At 38.1% G+C, this 17,983-nt stretch overlaps 1 protein-coding gene across 1 annotated transcript; it reads right to left on the bottom strand.

Moving 5' to 3' along the window:
* Positions 1 to 10,041: 10,041 nt before the first annotated feature.
* On the bottom strand, positions 10,042 to 16,084 carry LOC113467830. Its single transcript, XM_026824261.1, has 2 exons — positions 15,609 to 16,084; positions 10,042 to 11,753 (listed from the first exon to the last, which is right to left on the bottom strand). Exon 2 carries the CDS (start codon positions 11,675 to 11,677, stop codon positions 10,049 to 10,051), a length of 1,629 nt encoding a protein of 542 aa, XP_026680062.1. The 5' UTR covers positions 11,678 to 11,753; positions 15,609 to 16,084; the 3' UTR covers positions 10,042 to 10,048.
* Positions 16,085 to 17,983: the final 1,899 nt, after the last annotated feature.

Here is a 17,983-nt window from a genome sequence, read left to right on the forward strand (position 1 = left end):
GGATGCAAAATAAGAGCAGACTTTTCTAATAAGTCCCAATTTTCCTTTCAATAACATTCTCAAGACTCAAGTAACAATTTGTTGATGCTACAAGTCGTTTTAAATGTTGATACAGTCATTATTAAGGACATGTACACCCTAGTTCTGATATCACTAGTGTTGGACGTACTCATTTTGCTATTTATAATTTTATTTTTTGAATAAATTTTATTAATGACAGTTTTTTTTTAAAAAAAAAAAAAAAAGATGAGTGTTTCACCGCCGTTTTTATTTCGTAGCGATGAAACAACTGCTACATTGGACGCTTGGTAGGAATTTATAGCTTTCTTTCCCTTTGGAAACCTCACCAGAAGCCACTGCTTCCGAGTTATTTTAGTATTGGGAGAACTCGTTAATATTAGAACTATAGGCAGGTAGGTATTTGTAGGTAGGTACTAATTGATGCAACTAATATGTAAGCACCTATCATCTATCTACCTACTATGGTAGGTACCTACTTATGTACCTGACATACCTTCATACATAATTAAAGTACCTACGTACATACCTAAAGTACCTAAGTACTTATCTAAGTTCCTGATATGCATCTAGCAAGTGCTAATTTAATTTTGTGCAAAAAGAGGTGGGTAGGTAATTAGTTAGGTAGTAGGTCGGCTAAAAATACGACTTACTAGTCAATAATTATCAGAACTCGATATTTGGTATTTGAACAAGGTATTTGCAGATAGACAAACGAACAGACAGATGTTTTGGTTAACTAGGTAAATCTGCAAGATAAATGCAAAATCCCACAGAGATTTTTTTTGCCGACAGTGGGCATCGAACCCAGGCCTTTCTCAATCAGTGCAAAGTAAGGTTATAGGCAGAGTTGGAAGTACTTAAGTACTGCCTCCAAGTACTTTCATTAAAAATGCTTTTTTTTCAACTGAACGCAACAGACAATCACCTGTACCTGATATCATAGCACTTTAACAGAGGCTCAAGTACATTTAAAGGAATTGCCAAGTACAAGTACTTGTACTTGGCAATTCCATTTGAGCAAGTACAATTACAATGTACCTGTACTTGAAAGTGGGAAGTACAAGTACTTGTATTTGTAAAAAGTACTTGTCTTCTCCAAGTACAAGTACTTGTACTTGGCAATTCCATTTGAGCAAGTACAATTACAATGTACCTGTACTTGAAAGTGGGAAGTACAAGTACTTGTACTTGTAAAAAGTACTTGTCTTCTCCAAGTACAAGTACTTGTACTTGGTAATTCCATTTGAGCAAGTACAATTACAATGTACCTGTACTTGAAAGTGGGAAGTACAAGTACTTGTCTTCTCCAAGTACAAGTACTTGTACTTGGCAATTCCATTTGAGCAAGTACAATTACAATGTACCTGTACTTGAAAGTGGGAAGTACAAGTACTTGTACTTGTAAAAAGTACTTGTCTTCTCCAAGTACAAGTACTTGTACTTGGCAATTCCATTTGAGCAAGTACAATTACAATGTACCTGTACTTGAAAGTGGGAAGTACAAGTACTTGTACTTGTAAAAAGTACTTGTCTTCTCCAAGTACAAGTACTTGTACTTGGCAATTCCATTTGAGCAAGTACAATTACAATGTACCTGTACTTGAAAGTGGGAAGTACAAGTACTTGTACTTGTAAAAAGTACTTGTCTTCTCCAAGTACAAGTACTTGTACTTGGCAATTCCATTTGAGCAAGTACAATTACAATGTACCTGTACTTGAAAGTGGGAAGTACAAGTACTTGTACTTGTAAAAAGTACTTGTCTTCTCCAAGTACAAGTACTTGTACTTGGCAATTCCATTTGAGCAAGTACAATTACAATGTACAATGGGAAGTACAAGTACTTGTACTTGTAAAAAGTACTTGTCTTAAAAAGTACTTGTCTTCTCCATGTACAAGTACTTGTACTTGCTCTGAAAAAATCAAATACCCAACTTATAACTTATAGATCATAGCTGAGATGGTTGGATAGGTAATAGCATTCCCTGGCCTTGATTTGCGGACTTGAACAAATTACTGACCGTGTCAAGTCATCCGATTTAAATGGATTCTTGATCACTGCTCTACCCAGGTACATTTCTAACTACCAACCTACCTACCTATCTACCTACAGAGTGTATGAAAATTTATCATTATTTTCCTCTAATTTATCTTGAACTCGGAGAAACCTCAATAAAATGAGGGACCTCAAAACGAATTATGTCACTAAAACCTGACCATTTCCACTTTCGAGGGAGTAGTGTGGAAGTCAATCAGGAAATTAAGTAAAGAGCATTGAAAAACATTGTATATTATGCATAGTAGTCCCAAAGGACGTCAGTTTTTTGGGACGGTAACACCAGTTTCACGTCAAAAACTTGTGAAAAGCGAACTGCAGACTGCAGTGAATAGTGAAGTTGTTTTTTATGGAAAGGGTTCTCGGTCATATATTACTAGCCACCCTGTAGATGTAATAATGACTTGAACTACCTGTAAAAGAATTTATCATACAGTATGCAACTATTTGCAACTAGATATTCTGATGTTCTAGGTATTTAGTAAGGAAAAAAGTGGTTTAGTGGGAGACTCCTTCAGGAAAACCCTATAGAGTTTTACCCCCCACCACTATAGGAGCGGGGTTTACCAAATCAGAATTGTGATCAGTCCAGGATTGAAGCCAACTCTGACTTCGTAAAACTCTTTACTCTTCAGCAGATAGGAACATTATGGGAACCTTTACAACTCTCACAAATCACAACACAAGTCTCTTTTTCTCACTCCATTCTTTCACGTCGGGCCGCGCGCCGTTTAAAATTTAGAAATCAAAAGATCAAAAATCATCAAGAAACAAATTTAGAAAAAATCTTTCACCGACCTCACCATTTCAAATTTAGGAAAAAAGAAAAAAATCAAAGATCACCAAAGAACAGAAAAAAGGTTTAGAAAACACTCTTTTCCAAAAACATACCTTGCCGAAAGCCAAAATCGCCCGTTACTCGATCTAACTGAATTTCATTTTTACGAAAAAAAAACTCGAAAATATTGGTAGATAATAGAAAGAAAAATAAATAAATAATAACAATAAGATTAATAAGTATCTCAATATACTAAAAAACCGGTGCCGAGATATTGACAATTGACGGAAAATCACATAATGTCAAATATAAGTACTTCAAATCGTACACTTATTTGAAACAAAACAAACAGTTGGTACCTACTTGTGAACGATCTAAACCTGTACGGATTTTTCCCCTAAATCAAACACTATCTGTAACAATACAAACAGTACTTATCGCGTAGGTACGGATTTTCTCCCTAAATCTATAGTTGAAACAACACCCAGGCACACTAGAAAGATATTTATCAATCCTGCTCAAACAATTAAGTGCTAATTGTTATCACAAATCAATGAAGTGTCTGGAACCTTGGAGTTGACGATAGGAAAATGAATATTTTTAATTAAGACGAGAACGAGAAGTGGTTTATTACTGCCATGAATCGAGAAGCTGACAAGGTGACAGATGCTAAAAATGCAAACCTTATGCAAACCGAATGAACCGAATTCTCAGTTGCTTTTTTTATAGGAAGGAAAGTAATGTAATCGGGTCAAAATGTCGATGGTCAGTTTTTAGTGTCAAAACACGTTTTGAGGTCCCTAGAGCCTAAATCCAAAGTTTCAGCCATTGGTCCGTGTGTGTATCTGTCTGTAAACAAAATATCTAGAGAACGGTAAGAGCTAGAGAGTTGAAATTTGGTATGTAGATGTCAAATGTGACAAGGATGCGACACGAAACTTTTGGTTAAGACCGGTGCAACGCTTGGCGGCATTTTACCGCTTTTTGGCGGTTTTCGGTGTAATTTAACAATATCTCGGGAACGGTATAAGCTAAAGACTTGAAATTTGGTATGTAGTTCACAAATGTGACAAAGATGCAACACAAAACGTTTGGTTAAAATAGGTGCTGCGGTTGGCGGTATTTCGACCGCTTTTTGGCAGGTTTTTGGACCGTTTTTTGGGTGTTTTCAGCTATACCGACTAAACAGTTAGAGATATTGTAAAAGTTTGGCTATAAGAACAAGAACACCCAAATAAAGCATCATTCAATAGGATAAAGAAAGTCGTGTGATGTTCACACCAGATTTTTTTTAAATGCCGCCAAGCGTTGCACCGGTCTTAACCAAAAGTTTCGTGTCGCATCCTTGTCACATTTGACATCTACATACCAAATTTCAAGTCTCTAGCTCTTACCGTTCTCGAGATATTTTGTTTACAGACAGACACACACACACACACAGACACACACACGGACTAATGGCTGAAACTTTGGATTTAGGTTCTAGAGACCTCAAAACGTGTTTTGTCACTAAAAACTGACCATCGAAAATTTGACCCGATTACATTACTTTCCTTCCTATAGGATAAGGAAAGTAGAATGAGTTGCTTTTACATGGTTTGAAAACGGCACTCTCTTACATCTTTTAAATCCATGCTTATCCGAGGACGGAAAAGTTTGATTAGAAAATTTCCGCCCTGGCCTGGATTTGAACCCAGCATCTCCGGGTTGAGAGTCAGTGCCCTTTCGGCCACAGAGGTGGGCAATGTGCGAAGCACTGCTGAGCGTAGCGTTTACTCATATTAAGTTCACCCAGCCTGACGTCAGCCAGCCACTATGAGGTAGACCTGATCAGGTCCGTCATTGGTGGGTCCAGACTTGTGCAATGCAACGTGCAAAGCAACGTGCAATGCAATAAAATTCGTTAGTTTGGACGTGTTTGAGAAAGTTGCAGCAAAGTTTTTTGAACATTGCAGCAAACGTTTGTGCGCGACATGACGTTCCCATGTGAACGCAGCCTGAGTAATATAAATCCTAATCCTAATCTATTCATGCATAGCATGACAGGTGTCAGCCGCGTGCTATACCTACTTATCACCACAGATCATGCCTTATCGGGAAAGCTGTAAAATGATGACATTATGTACCTATAAAGAGAACGAGAGGTATACGTGTACAATACATTATAGGTAGGGTTGTAGTTTGCATCTTTTTGACAAAATTGATGCATTAATTATATCTGTAAACATCTCCCTTAAATATAATGAGAGACAAACTCATTTAATTCTTGGAACATTTTCACCCAGCATTTTCAAGCAAACAAGATAACCATTTACATAGCGTCCGTGGCAGCCAACGCACCTGTCAGGTCTACCTGATTGTGTGTGTGCTCATCAGATATCACAGGTAGACCTGACAGGCGGACCTTTTCAAGCGTACCTGTCAGGTCTACCTCAAAGTGTGTGTGCTGATTATCACCACAGATCATGCCTTATCGGGAAAGCTGTAAAATGATGACATTACCTATAAAGAGAACGAGAGGTATACGTGTATAATACATTATAGGTAGGGTTGTAGTTTGCATCTTTCTGACAAAATTGATGCATTAATTATGTCTGTAAACATCTCCCTTAAATAATGAGAGACAAACTCATTGAATTCTTGGAATATTTTCACCCAGCATTTTCAAGCAAACAAGATAACTATTTACATAGCGTCCGCGGCAGCCAACGCACCTGTCAGGTCTACCTGATTGTGTGATGTGTGCTCATCAGATATCACAGGTAGACCTGACAGGCGGACCTTTTCAAGCGTACCTGTCAGGTCTACCTCAAAGTGTGTGTGCTGATCAGATACGAGGTAAACCTAGCGGGTGAACCTGTCAGGTTTATCTGATAGTGAGTAGCTAATCGTTAGGACTTCTTCTCTCCACAGACGGTCATCAGGTGTACCTGTCAGGTCTACCTGATAGTGAGTCACTAGTCTAATCGGTACGACTTCTCTGATCAATACGACTTTTCTAATCCGCACGACTTTTCTAATCAATACCTACGACTTTCTAACCTGTACGACTTTTCTAAACCGCACGACTTTTCCAATCAATACGACTTTCTAACCTGTACGACTTTTCTAAACCGCACGACTTTTCCAATCAATACGACTTTCTAATCCGTACGACTTTGCTCTCCGCAGACGCAGCCGGTCGACTCCCTCAGCATCAAACTGGAAGCGGATGCCGCCCGGAAGAGCAATCCGGTCATTGCCGCCGACGACGTGCGGAAATCTTTACGTGGCGCCGTACTGCCGATCATTGGGGGTGTGCCGGAGAATTGTGAGGATGAAGGAATTGATGATGATGATGCACAGGATGAAAATGAAGAAGAGGGGGAGGAAGAGGATGAAGATATGTAGTCCTAACGATGCGATGAATTACTGTAAAATACCTACTGTGTAATGATTAATGATGTACAGTAATATAGCTACTATGTAGTCCAGATCTACCTGATAGTGAGTTGCTGGTTTTACTTAACTTCAGTGATCCATGGTGAACTGATGCATGATGCATTCAAACAGCTACCTATGCCATTTTCTTGATTGTCTCCTCTTTTGGTGTGCTGAATTTTCAGTTTTTGACTTTAGCTCTCCCCAATTTGGGGGGGACCGAAGACATTGTAATCATTTCATAATTGAGGCGAACACACACACAAAAAAAAACATTCTCAAGACTCAAGTAACAATTTGTTGATGCTACAAGTCGTTTTAAATGTTGATACAGTCATTATTAAGGACATGTACACCCTAGTTCTGATATCACTAGTGTTGGACGTACTCATTTTGCTATTTATAATTTTATTTTTTGAATAAATTTTATTAATGACAGTTTTAAAAAAAAAAAAAAAAAAAAGATGAGTGTTTCCCCGCCGTTTTTTTTTCGTAGCGATGAAAAAACTGCTACATGTGATGACGTATTTTCGAGGTGATGATGTTAAGTACGGATGTACCTACTGTGATAAAAGATCGGCGATGTGCGATGATCTAGCTGCTATGTAGTACTAACGATGCGATGAATTACTGTAAAATATCTACTGTGTAATGATTAATGATGCACAGTAATATAGCTACTATGTAGTCCTAACGATGCGATGAATTACTGTAAAATACCAACTGTGTAATGATTAATGATGTACAGTAATGTAGCTACTATGTACTCAATGATGTACGATAAAATATCCATCTCCTATAAAATGATGGGAGGTAAAATACCTACGGTTTAATTATGTAGGTACAGTAAAATAGCTATTATACCTAAAATGTACGGTTGAATAGCTATCTCCTATATATAATAAGGTGTGAGGTGAAATACCTACTGTGTAGGTAATGATGTACGAGTAAATATACCTACCTACCTACTACCTACAGACCTACACTGCGGTATTAAGAATGGCAAAATACTTAATGATGTAGGTACATAATTATACGGTACAACCAGCTACAACGCAAAGATACGGAGGGACGCAATCAAAGGGATATAGAGAACTTGAACTTTGCGATTTCATGACCATGGGAAACAGAATTATTCAAGAGTCTGTGGGATTTGCCTTCAAGTAGTTCAAGTGGCATAATAAACATTCATTGACAGTCGAAGTATGGACGTCCACATCAAGAATGGGTGCATCAAGAAACTGAAATACCTACTACCTACCTCTAATGTCAAAGAAAAAATTCTGTCAACAGTGTCTACACGTACAATTGTACGTACATGTTATGTCTGTCTGTTACTCTAATAAAGCTGTAATTTTACTATCCCGATTATGCTTCAATAAAGTTCCGGGTGTAAAAACACCATAACACAAAACCTGAAATTATCATTATCTACCCTTGTTGTTGTCTTGTAGTTTCGAGTTCCTTATGGGATCCTTACTTTTATTTTCCATCCCTCATAAAAAAGTTTCAATTAAAGTTAGGTAGGTAGTATCGCGGGTTCGATTCCCACCCGGGGCGGATTTTATCCTGAACGGATAATGTTCGTTCTCGGAACGGCTGGCTTTCTCCTATCCTGTCTTCCTTCTCTCTTCGATTTCAGGACGATGAGACCTTAGTGGCTACAGCTCCCTCCGTCAAAAAAAAAAAAAAAAAAAAAAGTTGTTTACATTGAAAGGAAAGCGGTTCTTACTTCGTTTTGTAAACAAAATAAATTAGTTTTACCATTTTCATACAGATTTTTGATCCGTACGTATATTTTTGTTTTTGGGGTGATTTCTGTGAAATACAGTTAGATATGTTCCAAGTATTTTTCTCAGTTCTAAGGGCTTCTTTTAGTTCAAAGTGTTTCTTTTCATCTGGTCGCTAGTTATTACTTGAACTTGGCTCCTCAGTCACTTTCACAAGGCTGATAATAGGACCCCGATATCCAAAAACATTACCACGAATCGAACTGAATGAAGTAACTAATTTATTGGACACTTTATATTTTTGGTCTAAACCCATAACAAGAAGGTGACATAGGGTAAGTGTACCATTTATTCGCCCACCTAAAAAATGTACCATTTATTGGCCCACCTGCCCACATTTATTTTTCTAATTTTTGGATTTCCTTGGGCACGTAATCACCCCACAGGGCGTAAAGCCAAATCCAAAAAAGATTGAAATAATTAGAAACTACCCTATACCCAAGACACCACGACAAATTAAAGCATTTCTCGGACTTCTAAGCTATTATCGTAAATTTATCAAAGACTTTGCTACGTTAACCAAGCCCCTAACTAAAAGACTTAAGAAGTTCGCGAAAATAAATATCCAAGACCCCGACTATAAAGAATGTTTTGAGATGTGTAAAAATCTCCTCTCAGACGAACCTATACTTCAATACCCTGATTTTACTAAACCGTTTAACCTTACAACTGACGCGAGTAACGTTGCATTGGGTGCAGTACTATCACAAGGACCGATAGGTAGCGATAGACCCGTAGCATATGCGAGTAGAACACTGAACGACAGTGAATGCAACTACTCAACGATAGAAAAAGAACTATTAGCCATCGTATGGGCGGTCAAATATTTCAGACCGTATCTATATGGACAAAAATTCAAGATCATTACTGACCATAGACCACTTCAGTGGCTTTTCTCAATTAAGGAACCTAGTTCCAAATTGATAAGATGGAGACTTAAACTCGAGGAGTATGATTACGAGATCATATACAAAAAGGGTTCCCAAAACACGAACGCCGACACATTGTCTAGATTAGAACTCAACATGAACGAAACCACAACCCAGGATAAATCAGAAGATGCACAATCGCTTTTTCCGGAACCTGACCCCAACCAAAATATGGATGACTTTATGGATCTTGACAAATTTGTGGATGAGGCGTACGAAAGACTTTGTACGGATGAAAATGTAGGAGTGTTCATTCAAGATACTGACACCCCGGAGCATAACTTCGAACTGAGCGCGGAGGAAGACGACCCCGATTTAATCAACACCGTACATTCCAGTGAAGAACACCCGTTAGTAGGTATTCCTATTAGCGAAGAATCTCTTAATGTAGGAAGAAACCAGATTATTCTCTCACTAAGTAACACACCTAAGGAATGCGCATTAAGAAACGTAAAAATTATTCACAAAGATAAGCAGAGAAGATATGTAGAGTTTTCTCCAAATAACCTGGAAAATCAACTAATTGACTTCCTCAAAACTCACATCGCCCCTAAGGTAAAGTATCACATCCTCTTCAAGAATGACGACTTATATAAAGACTTATCGCGAGTTTTACAGAAGTATTTTAAGAACTCACAAATTAACATCGTAAAGTGCTCTAAACTCCTAACGGATGTAACGGAGGAGGACAAAAAGACAGAGGTTATTAAGAATCATCATGATGGGAAAACCAATCACAGAGGTATTGAGGAGACATGCAGACAGATTAGGGAAAAGTACTATTGGCCCAATATAACTAAATACGTTCAGGACTACATAAACCATTGCGAAATATGCCAAAAAACTAAGTACGATAGAAACCCTTTAAAACTTACATACAACATAACACCCACAACTATAAAACCATTCGAAGTTATTCATGCCGACACTATTTCCCTAGAAAAAACCAAATTTCTTACGCTGATTGACCCATTCTCCAAGTTTGCCCAAGCTTACATGCTTAGATCGGCGCAAGCCTCGGAAATTGTAGATAAACTGTTAGAAAGTTCTCTCCCCCTAGAATTTGGCATCCCCTGGGAGTGAAATTTTAGGATAAAGTCCCGGATTTGGGGGGGAGTCTACACTAGTTGGGAGCATATTAATATTAGACTCCTGTTTAAGTTTCCTATTCCTTAACAGCTTTGATATGTACCTCCAAAAGAACATCCTAATTGTTACAATCAATATTAGAGAAATAACTGAAAAGAAAGTGAAAAGGTTAACCATTTTCCAAGGTTTGACAGAGTTGTCGAAGCTCTGAGATTCCCTTTCTGTGTTAGGGATCAGTTGGTTTAGTTTAACTTCATTGAGATTTAAATCCTCTAATCTGATTTTCAAGTTTGACAATTTCTCTTTATCAAATCTGACATTTACATTACTCAGGATTGTAGGTTTTCCTTTGGACCTAGATAGAAATTTCAAAACTTGGTTTCTAAAAATGAGATTGCCTTGGTTGGATTCAATTAGATAAATTCCTTGCAATTCTTTAATTTCAATCTCATTTTCAAACTCCATTTTGATGGTTTCTCTGTGAGGGAAAACAACAATAAACATATTTATCTGTGGAATGAAATCAATATGGTTTTCATTGATCTCTAATGTAACATATTTGCAAGATTCAGGTTTTTCACCCTGCAATATTTGTCTCTCACATTCCTTGATGCTGTTGACGACATTCTTCTGAAAACACTGAAAAGAACTACCCTGCTCACATATATCATTCAAAGGTTTTATTGAGGATCCTGATTTAAGGAAGTAGTGATTTTTAGGGATTACTGTTGTGAAGCCTAGCTCGCTTAGTGAGGGTATCGATTTAAGGAAATATAGGTCGTATTGAATGTCTTGGTTGATAGGGAAGGAAATGAAGTAGATGATTTTTGAATTTTCGATCCTGCAATCAACATTTAGTAATTTTTGAAGATCTGAGATATTATTAATCTCGAGTGGAATTTTGTTACCGTGTGTCGACTTTAACTTTTCAAGTTCGCTATGAAGTTCTGATGGTCTCAATATTGACGGGTGGTAAATTTTTGCTCGACAAAAGGTTAGGGAATTTTCCACGTCTTGCAGTATGCTAAGGAGGCTACTGTATAAGGTAACCAGTTGATGGAAAGCATCCTCCGCTATCATTAGGGCAGATATGCCCTCTTCTGTAAATACCTCACCTAATTGTAAAATTTTGTTACGTAGTATTTCTTCATTATGTTGAATATTTTGTACCGTTAATTCGAATCGTTTGACTGCTTCGTTGTTAAAAGTATACTGTAAATCGAGCTGTTTTTGTATGTTGTTTTCATTCTTTAATATATTCTGAATAATGAGATCGTATCTCTCGGCATCAGTGGAGTCCAAATTACCTGTAATTGTTTTCACAATTGATCCTATTTGCGGAAAAAAAGCTCTTTTTGTTCTTTTGGGGGAATAAGAAAAATTAATAGTATTGATTTTGTCTTGGCTTGATGTTTGTAGATAACTAACTATTCTATTGTAGTTTTCTAGTTCTTTTCCAAGATGAGTTTTATTCGCGGTGGCTTCCTTTATAGATTTGAATTGTTGGTTTAGTCCGTCCAGTTCTTCAAGTAATGGTTGTAAGTCGTAGTAATGGACCATGGTGTGTGTGCTTTCTTGGAGTTTAGCTGATCCCATGTTGATGGGCAGGATGCCCAGGTTCTCTGTTATGTTTCTTATCTTGAGTGGCTCCGCGGTGGAACCGCAGATGTACCTGAAAAATTTTTTGGTCTTTTAATGTTTGAAAGATGAATTTTTTCGGTAGTATTATGGTGAGTGGGGTTTATTTCGGCAGTTTTTAGATTTTCGTCAATAGCCTTGACTTCTTCGGCCTTGTATTTATTTTGTGTCTTGCTTTGTTTCTGTTTGTTCTTTACCCAAACTTCTTCCGGGATTTTTGGGAGTGTTTCCCTACCTTCGTTTCTTTTGTTAATAACCTTTTCCTTATTTTGGGAAATTGTTTGATTAATTTCCTGGTATAGGAATTTGATTCTATCCCTGTGCTGTGACACGTAGTTAGATGTGATAAGTTCTTCCAAATTAGTGTCTGATAGGTCGGGTTGTTCGAGGTGCCCTGTTATAACTTCAATGGGTTTATGTTTTGTAACGGAATGAGTGGAGAGAACGGTAAGAGCTAGAGAGTTGAAATTTGGTATGTAGATGTCAAATGTGACAAGGATGCGACACGAAACTTTTGGTTAAGATCGGTGCAACGGTTGGCGGCATTTTACCGCTTTTTGGCGGTTTTCGGTGTAATTTAACAATATATCGGGAACGGTATGAGCTAGAGACTTGAAATTTGGTATGGAGTTTACAAATGTGACAAGGATGCAGCTCAAAACATTTGGTTGAGATAGGTGCTACGGTTGGCGGTATTTTGACCGCTTTTGGCGGTTTTTGACCGTTTTTTGGTGGTTTTCAGCTATACCGACTAAACAGTTAGAGATATTGTAAAAGTTTGGCTATAAGAACAAGAACACCCAAAATAAGCATCATTCAATCGTATTTTGACCGCTTTTGGACAGATTTCGACCGTTTTTTGGTGGTTTTCAGCTATAGCGACAAAACGGTTAGAGATATGTCGGCGTTTCTCGTCAGCCTCTCAATCAGCCCTAACTAGGGTGATCGCTTTGGGCTGACATTTGATTTTGACTACAAATTTTACGAGTGGCTACCCTTCGCACTCATCCTTTGCTATTTCTTTAGCAAGGGAAATTCAGGCTGGTCTATTCCCTGATTAAAGTCCCCCAACCAGACATGGTACACCCTTTATAAATTTAAATGCCTTGTACTCACGTCTGTATTCCAGTCTCCCACACAACCCTCTGGAAGGTGGCTGGACTATTCCTCATTCCCATCGGGAGACGCAGGAATTCAAAATGGCCGTGTTCTGTACTAAAAGCTGTTTTTGGAATGCTAGCTTCGTCCACCTCTATTTGGTAAAATCCAGAGGCCAGGTCCAAGGTGCTAAAGTAGTGACATCGACCCAGTTTGTCGAGAAGGTCGTTAATATTTGGCAGTGGGTAGCGGTCACCCACCGTTTTCTCATTCAGTTTCCTGTAGTCGATGACAATTCTCCACTTCCTCTTGCCAGAGGCATCCATCTTTTTGGGTACCACCCACAAGGGTGAGGACCATGGAGAGTTGGAAGGACGAATTATCTCGTCATCTAACATCTTCTGGATCTGTTGTTGAACTTCGGCTTTGTGCACGTGAGGATATCTGTAGGTCTTCGTGTGCACTGGCACTTCGTCTGTTGTGTGAATGTGATGCTTTACAGCATTTGTGAATGTCAATTTCTTGTCATCAGAATGGAATATATCCTGGTACTTATTAATAAGGTGTTTCATTGCTTCTTCCTCTTCCGAGTTCATGTGCGACATTCTAATTTTCTGAAAGTCAAATTCTGTGTTGTTAGTTGATATGGTATTTAGGTTACTATTGTATGTGGGTGTTTGTTCGAAGTCCTGGAGAGATAACGCTTCTATAGGTAGTACTACTACTTTTGTTTGCGATTCTGTGTTGTTCACAAGTGTACATATTGCTTTATTGTTTTTCACTCTGAGTATACCTTCGGGTATAAATGCTGAACCGAAATTTTTATGTGGGATCAAACAGTCGCCGTTTTTGATATTAGGTATGTCAATAGATACGATTTGTTCTTCTTGTGGAGCAAGAACGATGTGATTGAGTTGTGAACGTGTATCCCTATAGTGAATAGTGATTTCTGTTAGGGGTGATTTTAGAACGCTATTTTTTAAGTCCACTACCATGTCAAGTAGCAAGAGATTGTCTATCCCGAGGAGGCAATCGAAATAGTCATGAAATTTAAAGAGATGAAGTTTCATGTTTCCTTTTGCTTTGAAAACTTTGGGAATCGGAATAGTGATACTGAATTTTTCTTGTGAACGCCCGTGCGCAGTATTGATTTCAAACGGATCAAGTTTTATATTTTTCTTGAAAAATTTTTCGGCTATTTCGGGGTTCATGAAGGATTTGGTACTCCCCGTATCTATTAGCATTTTTAGATTTAAACCAGGGATGAACAAGAATGGTAGTGAGTTTTCATGGTTAGTGAGGTTCATTAGTGTTCCAGAGTTTCCGAGGCTTCGTCTCGAAAATCCTGGTCAGTATCTTCTGTATAGTAGTTTTGTTCGTCATTGTAGCAGTTGTCCTGATCGTAAGCAACGTTGTCGGACGTGTCAACCTGATTTCCTTGTGATGTTTCCATGTTATTAAGCCGTGTTGTCATTGCTGACATCGGAGTCGGTTTGTAGGTAGATGTAGTAGCTTGAGCTTTAGGCCCTACTCAAAGTTCCACTTTATGTAAACACTACCTACATAGGTACCTACCTATCTACCTATGTAGGTACCTACCTACCTACCTATGTAGGTACCTACCTACCTGCTTTGGCTTACCTCTGTTCTTTAGAGCTTCCAGCTGCTTCTCCAGATGCATTTTTGGTTTTCAACTCATACAACATGTTCACATCCAGCTTTGGAATATTTGTTGAGGTGCATTCAACGAAACCTCGATCCATTTTAGATAGTTAGGAAGAAACAAAATTTACTAAACACTTGAAACTAAACACACAAGACTTTAAATTAAAAAGAATACTCAGAAAAACAGTCAAATTAGCAAATACAAAACGCAAAAACCAAAGAAAACGATGTGATCAGACCAGCAAGAGCGAGAAGAATTTCTTGTTTATTTTTTTTTCATGGTTGGTTACGTCCCACGTTGCCAAGCTTAGGGCGCATTTCTAAATTTGAATCTCATTATTTTTCCCGCGCATACTTTGGGTACGAATTTCTTAGAGAAGAAATACTTAAAAAAAAAATTCTTCTTGAATTATTTATTATTTTTGACGATCTTTACGAAAAAAATCTGGTGTGAACATCACACGACTTTCTATTACATTAAACTTCGTAGATGTAGGAGCTTTAGGAGCCCAGACGTTAGTACCTTGTTTGGCGAATGTACTTTGGGGTTTAGACCAATTTTGATTTTGGGACTGATTGCGTTGTCCAAAATTGTTAGATTGTTGGTTGCTGTTATTATTATTGTTGTTGTTATTATTATAATTACCATTATTGTAATTATTGTTAAAATTCTGATTTTTCATGGGAGGGGGCACGTAGCGGGGCCCATTATTTTTGTAATCGGACTTGTTAGATTTGTTTGAATTTTGATAAGATTGGTACGGCTTTTTGGTGGCTTCAATTTGGAAATCGTTTGTCATCATGTTCAACGCTTCGTTGAGATCCTTAGGGTCTCGTGTACGCATCAGGGAACCTAAAGGTTCTTTCAAATTTCTAAGGAGGGTTCTCAACCCCAATTTTGCTACATATTCCTTTACACCCACCTGGGTACCGAGGCCATGCGTGTCCAGGTAGCTAGAATGGAGATTAATGTATTTTTGAATTTTTGCGTGAAATTCAAAGGGGGATTCATTCCCTTGTGTAAGATTACACATTTCAACACATAGCGTATAGCAATCTCGTTTATCGCCATACGTATTGAGTAAGGCTGTTTTCAATTCTATCCAAGTTGTAATATTATACGTACTCAAATTAATTTTTGCTTCTCCTTTGATCTTCGCTCGAAGGGAGGACATGAGATAAATATTTTGGAAATCATTTGGATTAGCTTGGTTGTAAAAATGAGTCACCAAACTTTCACAAATGGAGATAAACTCCGATAAAAGTTCAACCTCGCCGGTGAAATCTGGTACCATCCGTAGGTGGTCCGCTTTAAGCTCCGGAGGGGCCATTCTTAAATTTGAAAATAAATTTACTAGACTGTCCTGCAAAATATTATCTGTTTCGTACTCGACGTCCGAGTCTGTTACCGAACCGGGTCTTGAAGATTCACTGGATTCTGTATCCGTGATGAAAGAAGGAAATTACAATGTAAACAAACAATATGTAGGAAAAGTAAAACACTCTAAGAAGAGAGATAAGAGATAGGAAGTGTAAAATAGATAAGGATAAAAACCTTTCAATAATAACATGCAACAAGATAATTCTTACAGTGAGAGCAGAATGATGAGCATCGCTTGAATAGATAGTGAGGTCCAAGTACTTGCTCCTTGTGTGGTCTAGCTGGGACAGTAGCGATGTGTGTCTCTTGTCTCTGCTTTGCTGATCCAGGGAATTGAAGCGTATGACCTGTGACTGCGATGATGATTGCTCTTGTAGGAACTCTGCCGATTTAATCCAAGGGGTAATCCAATAGTAATCCAATGGGGTAATCCGAAAGGGTAATCCAATAATGGATCGGCGCAAACAACATAGGTTACCTATGCATGCCTAAAACATAGTTCAAGCGACTAAGGAAAAAAAAAGTGTATCACACAAGGCATCATAAATCAGAGTTAATCCGGGCGGGTTAATTACACCATGTGCATATCGCGTGGTAGCCACGTTCAGGATTATCTGGGCCAGTATAGCGAGTGATTTTAGTGTCTCATAATCTGGTAATCTGAGGGCGAATTGAGATAACGATGATTTTCGTCATCACCGCTATAGTTGGAAATTTATCGGTCATAATTTTTTGGGTGGGTAAACGTTCTATAAGTACCTACCCAAGTAGGTGTGAAAAAAAAAATCTTATATGCATGCATAGCTTTCTTTCTTAACTGCCAAGGTCTTATCGTTCCGAAAGCAAAGAGAGAAGAAAGATAGGATAGATGAAAGCCAGTCGTTCCGAGAACAAATATTGAATCTGTTTAGGATAAAATTTGGACCAATTTATCTAAAAAAGGCCATAGTGTAGTGAAGACTCTTTCGCTGATGCTGATGCTTAATGCTTAATGCTTATTAGATCTCTACTAATGTGTGGGATGCAAAATAAGAGCAGACTTTTCTAATAAGTCCCAATTTTCCTTTCAATACAAATCTTTCGAATTTCATCATTCTATAAGGAAAACATGACACTTTCTCTTAATATACAATCTCCACTTATCCAATCACGCCTTCGCATTTTTACTTTCTATTGTACAGCGAAGCTATACTAGTAATGAGAAAGTATTGCCATCGGTCCAAGTTTTCTAAATCCGGAAACGGAAAAAAAATCGGGATGTTTTTTTTTCAATAATTTATTTCAGTTTTTCCGCCATCTCACACTTTGGTTTTTGGAAAATCTCCGTTGAATCCCCGATGCGATGCTCTGAGGGGGAAGATAATTGGTCATAATAGGCATATGAATTCAGTGGCGTAGCGTGTATGTATGGCGTGTATGGCGGCCATACAACTCAAAAGTTAAATCAAATTAGTATCTCAGAAAAAACTATAAAAATTAAAAAAAAAAAATATTGAGATTAAAACGAAGAAAATGCGTTCACTAGATCGCGAGATATAGCCCTCGGAACATGAGAGTCTCAAACACGCCGATATCATACCTAGCGGCAACAATGTACGTCCCGTGATGACGTCATCTACCCATATCGTACGACGCGCTGTGAGCTTATCACCATAGGGATTAGGGTTAGGGGCTCAAATAGATCGAATAGGTACCTACCTATCTACGCATTTTGTTATCTTATCACTATTTTTCAATATCAGCATAGGTACCTATACCTATTTTCAAATTTAGATATTTTCATTCCATTTTTAGTCCGTCCTCCCTTTATAATACAATAGTAATTTATCATGCACTTATTCAAGTAGTTACTTCTTTGTACATTGTACATTTGTTACTTCTTGGAAGCATGGTTGGTCCAGTGGTAACGCGCTTGCTTGCCATGCAGAAGGTCCCGGGTTCGAATTCCACCATCGACAAAAATTTGTACTCGTTTTTCGATTGCAAATATTTCAACGGGTTACTTTCTGGTGTTCTCGTGTTGACCCAGCACCTAAATAGGAAGTATTGTGTCTCTTCTCGCCCATCTGATGAGAGGAATACTACGGGATGGACATGCTACGACACAGACCACAAGCGTC

The sequence above is a fragment of the Diaphorina citri genome, unplaced genomic scaffold, assembly GCF_000475195.1.
Source record: "Diaphorina citri unplaced genomic scaffold, Diaci psyllid genome assembly version 1.1 scaffold561, whole genome shotgun sequence".
NCBI classification, from domain to species: Eukaryota; Metazoa; Arthropoda; class Insecta; order Hemiptera; family Psyllidae; genus Diaphorina; species Diaphorina citri.

Coding starts and splice junctions, on each gene's coding strand:
- LOC113467830 (XM_026824261.1), bottom strand. CDS start 11,677: ATGGGATCAGCTAAACTCCAAGAAAGCACACACACCATGGTCCATTAC.